This window comes from Delphinapterus leucas, chromosome 8 (assembly GCF_059928025.1).
Source record: "Delphinapterus leucas isolate spDelLeu-1000000601 "Yukka" chromosome 8, BTC_Dleu_Yukka2, whole genome shotgun sequence".
In the NCBI taxonomy this organism is placed as follows: domain Eukaryota; kingdom Metazoa; phylum Chordata; class Mammalia; order Artiodactyla; family Monodontidae; genus Delphinapterus; species Delphinapterus leucas.
In genome coordinates this window covers 11,278,686-11,283,556 of record NC_143136.1, presented here as the reverse complement: position 1 = coordinate 11,283,556, position 4,871 = coordinate 11,278,686, and the positions used below count along the sequence as shown (strand labels likewise).

The following is a 4,871-nucleotide window of genomic DNA, read 5'->3' as shown; positions in this document are numbered from 1 at the left end:
GTACAGGCCGGGCCCCGCTCTGCCCTCATGTGAGAACCTGCACCAGGAGGGTCTGGGGCAGAGGAGGGTGCGGGAACCCGAGAGGTGGGGTCCAGAACGAGTGATCCCTGTGGCACGGGAAGCCTGGTGCTTCCTAACGTGGGCCCCTCACTGCTTTGGATGCTGGACTCTGTTCCTCATAAGTTTTAAAAAGACTCTTTCAGTTTTTTTTGTTTGTTTGTTTTGTTTTTTTGCGGTACGCGGGCCTCTCACCGGCGTGGCCTCTCCCGTTGCGGAGCACAGGCTCCGGACGCGCAGGCCCAGCGGCCATGGCTCACGGGCCCAGCTACTCCGCGGCAGGTGGGTTCCTCCCGGACCGGGGCACGAACCCGCGTCTCCTGCTTTGGCAGGCGGACTCTCAACAACTGCGCCACCAGGGAAGCCCTCAGGGAGTCTTTAAACTTTAAAATTGCTGAGTCATAATGCTTTCTGGTTACTTAGGAATGAAGTGAACGGGGAGGGATAGGAGGTGATTATTGATGTGGTGGAATATTGGTTTCTGGAAGGGAAGACACCGACAAGGACCACATTGATTTTTTTTTTTTTTTTTTGGTGCAAGGGCCTCTCACCGCCGTGGCCTCTCCCATTGCGGAGCACAGGCTCCGGACGCGCAGGCCCAGCGGCCATGGCTCACGGGCCCAGCCGCTCCGCGGCATGTGGGATCCCCCCGGACGGGGGCACGAACCTGCATCCTCTACCTCGGCAGGCGGACTCTTAACCACTGCACCACCAGGGAAGCCCTCAGGAAGTCTTTAAACTTTTAAATTGCTGAGTCATAATGCTTTCTGGTTACTTAGGAATGAAGTGAACGGGGAGGGATAGGAGGTGATTATTGATGTGGTGGAATATTGGTTTCTGGAAGGGAAGACACCGACAAGGACCACACTGATTTTTATTTTAAACGCACCAGAATGACTAAGTCAAGGTGTGTTGAGTATGAAAAGAAAAATGCATACTTAATAAGCATATTACCTTAGTGACTGAATTCCAGACTGTACATATCAATCAGTCAGCACATTTACTGAAGGCCTACTCTGTACACACTTTGTGCTCCTTGTCATGGGACTTTGCGGTACGCGGGCCTCTCACTGTGTGGCCTCTCCCGTTGCGGAGCACAGGCTCCGGACGCGCAGGCCCAGCGGCCATGGCTCACGGGCCCAGCCGCTCCGCGGCATGTGGGATCTTCCCGGACCGGGGCACGAACCCGTGTCCCCTGCATCGGCAGGCGGACTCTCAACCACTGCGCCACCAGGGAAGCCCTGAGTGACTATTTATTGTATCCTGGAGACTCTTGATCCCACCTACGTCTATTTTGGCATGCCGTCACCATGTTTAGGTTTAGCACATAGGTTCTGGTCTGCTTCTGTGGGCTTTAATTACAGTGATACTTTAGTTTTCTGAGCCTTTGCCATGTTATTCTGGTCTAATTTGTTTTTCTGGTGTAAGACTCCTGCTTTGCTTTGTCTTAGCAAGACTCCTGCTCAGTCTTCTCTGGTGCCACCTGCAGGGGCAGAAGGTATGTCCCCAGTGTGCCTGTTCTCACTGTGTGGCCTTCTGGGGGTGGAGGACAAGCCCCTGGGCCTGGTTGTGCCACTGGTTGAAAGGCAGGGAGACGCTGCTTTGGTGCTTTGCTGTGGAATGGGGTCTGGGAGGTCCTGGGACTTCGCTGATGCTGCTGTAGGCAGATCAGATGGCCCCCTCAGACGGCAGCTAAGGAGCAGGGATGGTGAAGGTCTGCGGCTTTGCTGCTCCAGCTGTTGCAGGCAGATGAGACTGCACTGGGGCCCAGCTTTGCAGTGGGGACTGGGACAGCCCAGGGCTTCCACTGTGGGTGGAACTGCCTGCAGGGGCCCCCGTGGTGGAGCAGTTCAGGGTTCCTCATCAGTACTTTGTCTGACTTCTCTTTTCCTTGTCCATTGGCCACAGAAAGCAAGCTTTTTTGTTGTTTTTTGATGTTTTGATATCTGTGCTTTTCGGTGGTTTCAGGCTGCAAGTCCTTTTGGTCCCCACTGTTGGGATACATGTGAAATGAAAAGAAAACCCAGGGAACTCACGGTGTTGTCATTCCTCAAATCCTGAGGCCCCTATCCATCCACCTTTTTCTATCCAACTTTCAATTATTTTAGCATTGCCTGCTGAATGATTTCAAGTGTATTTAGAGGACAGACCAAGGAAAAGTGGGTCTACACCATCTTGTTTTGAAATCAGACATCACTGCATATGTTTTATGTAGAAAAATGGAAAAACAAAAATGAAAAAGTTATGTCAAAGTAGGTTAACTTTTGGCATAGGCTGTGATCATAAGTGTTTTATAACTTAATATTTGTTTATTTCTTAGGAATTATGTTGGAATATGAAGAAAGTGGACAACTAAAGACCAAATCCATAGATCTGCTCGATCTCCATACCAGGTAAGTTAGCTATATAATGCAATATGTATTTCATATCCAAAATTGTGATTGGGAGACCCTGACATAGGATAGTGTGTTGATGAGCTGCATAAGCTACAGACAATGCATTACTAATTAAGTTGTTCCGGGGTATATTATTTCCTGTTTGTTTTGTTGAATTTTATTTGAATGTCTTGCTGAATGAGGAGGAAGTAGAAAAAGGATCATCAATCTTTCTTCTTCTTCTTCCCAAACCAACCGTATTTAAAAAGAAAAAAAATAAACCTTTTAGTTTGGAAATCTGTTTTGATTCATAACATTTGTTGGAAACCTTTCTAAGAGGCATTATTATCTTTTTAATTCTTATGAAAGTATAACTATTTTGACAACTGAGTTTTTCAAAGTCATCATTGTGAAACATCTCTGATTCATTTCCATTCCAAATATTCACTTTTATTCTGAAAGACTGTGTTTCTTGAGAGCTGGGACCATACCTCTGACACTCCCAGGACTCAACCTACGGTAGGTAATAAATGTTAAGTTGAATGAATGGTCTCCTAGCTCAGTGCCTTGCACAAAACTGGAGCTCAGCCTATGTGTGTGTGAACAGAAGGAGGATGCTTATCGGATTTCACATTTCTGGGAAGCAGATGCTGAAACAGAAGTAGGTGGGGACAAGGTGACTGGGAAGTGACACCTGGGACAGATCAGAGGATGAGGCACGTCTGGGCAGGAGGAGACATCAACCTTGATGATGATGCAGGTTTGACAAGAGTCTCTCCAGCCCGTGGGGGAGCTCGGAACAAAGCTTGCGGGTTTGAGGACCCCCTTACGGGGCAGAAGTGTCCAGGCTCTTGCGCGGCCCCCTTGCCTAGCCAGCGGCCGAGGGCTGTGGATAAGAGCAAGCCGTGGGCTCAGACACTAACGTGGATCCTGAAGAAGCTGCAGCTGGAGGCTGTCAGCCAACTACCACCTCCTTCACGGCAGCTGGGTCCCAAGTCCTTTCTCGATACGCATTTGTGACATGTTTTGCAAAATGACCCTATTTTGGATGTTTTGTGGTATACAGACATTAATATTTGTCTTGAATTAATATTATTCTGGACTAGCAACATTTACCATAATTGCTGTAGATTATTTGAATACTGGGGAAAACTTGAATCTGTACTTTTCACACCAGTTCTCTTTCAGGGACGTAATGTTATAGCCCATAAGAAATCTAATAATAATAGTAATTCTTTGAATGTTTGTTTTTGGTTAGGTACTTTCTCTTTCCCTAAAAATATTGCAAACCTAACCTTTCTGAGCCTCAGTTTCTTCATCACTAAAATAGTTGTGAAAACGCATTAAATTAGAAGGTTGTTATAGGATTAAATGACAGAACGTATGTAAGGTGCAAAGTGTAGTAGGAGTGGGCACATTTAATATATGTTCATTTAAAAGAAAAAAGAAACAGGAAAAAAATAAATAAAAAGAGCTCTTGTTCAGAAGCAGTATGCACTTGGCCTTCTTAGGTAAGCAAATGAGAATCTTTGTACACCTTCCTCAGGAGAAATCTCAGTTAATGGAAAGGCATTGGAGAGAACCCAAGCAGCTTTCATCTGTGACACAATGCTCTTCAGTGATTTCTGTGGTTTTTTTTCCCCCCAGAAATCTCTTGGTAAAAATGATGGTGTTGTTGACATTTTATAAATCTTATGCTTCATAAAGCTATATAATCCTTTATGTAATAAATGTATATGCAATTTTTGACAAAGACAAAAATAACTTTTTTGTTCTTGGTGAATTTCAGTACAGATGTCAATGCCTTAGTAGAAGAGATACAGAAAGCAGAACCTCTGATCACAGCTTCACGAGCAGACCAGGTCAAACTTTTAATACAGAGGTTACAAAATAAACTTGGACAGTACAGCAACCACAAATTCTATCTTTTTAAGGTAATGTCTGTTTCAAAGATACTAAGTAGAACTTCAGTGAATTAATTGATGTTCTATTAATCTGAGGTAAAGTACAAATCATGTTTTCTCTTTTCCTCAGTTCCTCACACATTTTTGCTAAGTCTTAATAAATGTTCGTTGAATGAATGAATGAAATTCAAAAATTTACTTCTTAACAGGTTCAATAAAGATTTGTACTAGTAACTTTAACTTTTCTTTATAATGATAAATCTAAAGGATAATCTAAGTTATTGAATAATTAAAATTTTTTCCCGTTAGAGTAATATTAAGACAGGTTTCATGGTGTATCAATATTTCAAATTTTCTGCTTCCATGTGAACTAAACTATATTTTAGCAAATTATTTATTGACATGGATTGCATAATTTAATTCAATGAAAATATGCTTATTTTCCTGTAGTATTTTGGTGACTAAATTAAAACAAATGTAGTCATTTATTCAACAACAGCTTTTATTTTTTCTTTATTATTTAACAAAATTTAAT

General features: G+C 43.6%; 1 protein-coding gene across 3 annotated transcripts in view; it reads left to right on the top strand.

Annotated features, from left to right (window-relative positions):
* The window catches only part of DAW1 (dynein assembly factor with WD repeats 1), a 27,481-nt gene that overhangs the window by 1,980 nt on the left and 20,630 nt on the right, over positions 1–4,871 (top strand). For all 3 annotated transcript variants that reach the window (XM_022567881.3, XM_089916269.1, XM_022567880.3), the window contains exons 2-3: positions 2,378–2,450; positions 4,222–4,366. In XM_022567881.3, the coding sequence (XP_022423589.2) occupies positions 2,378–2,450; positions 4,222–4,366 (218 nt within the window). The remainder of the gene's footprint in view (positions 1–2,377; positions 2,451–4,221; positions 4,367–4,871) is intronic.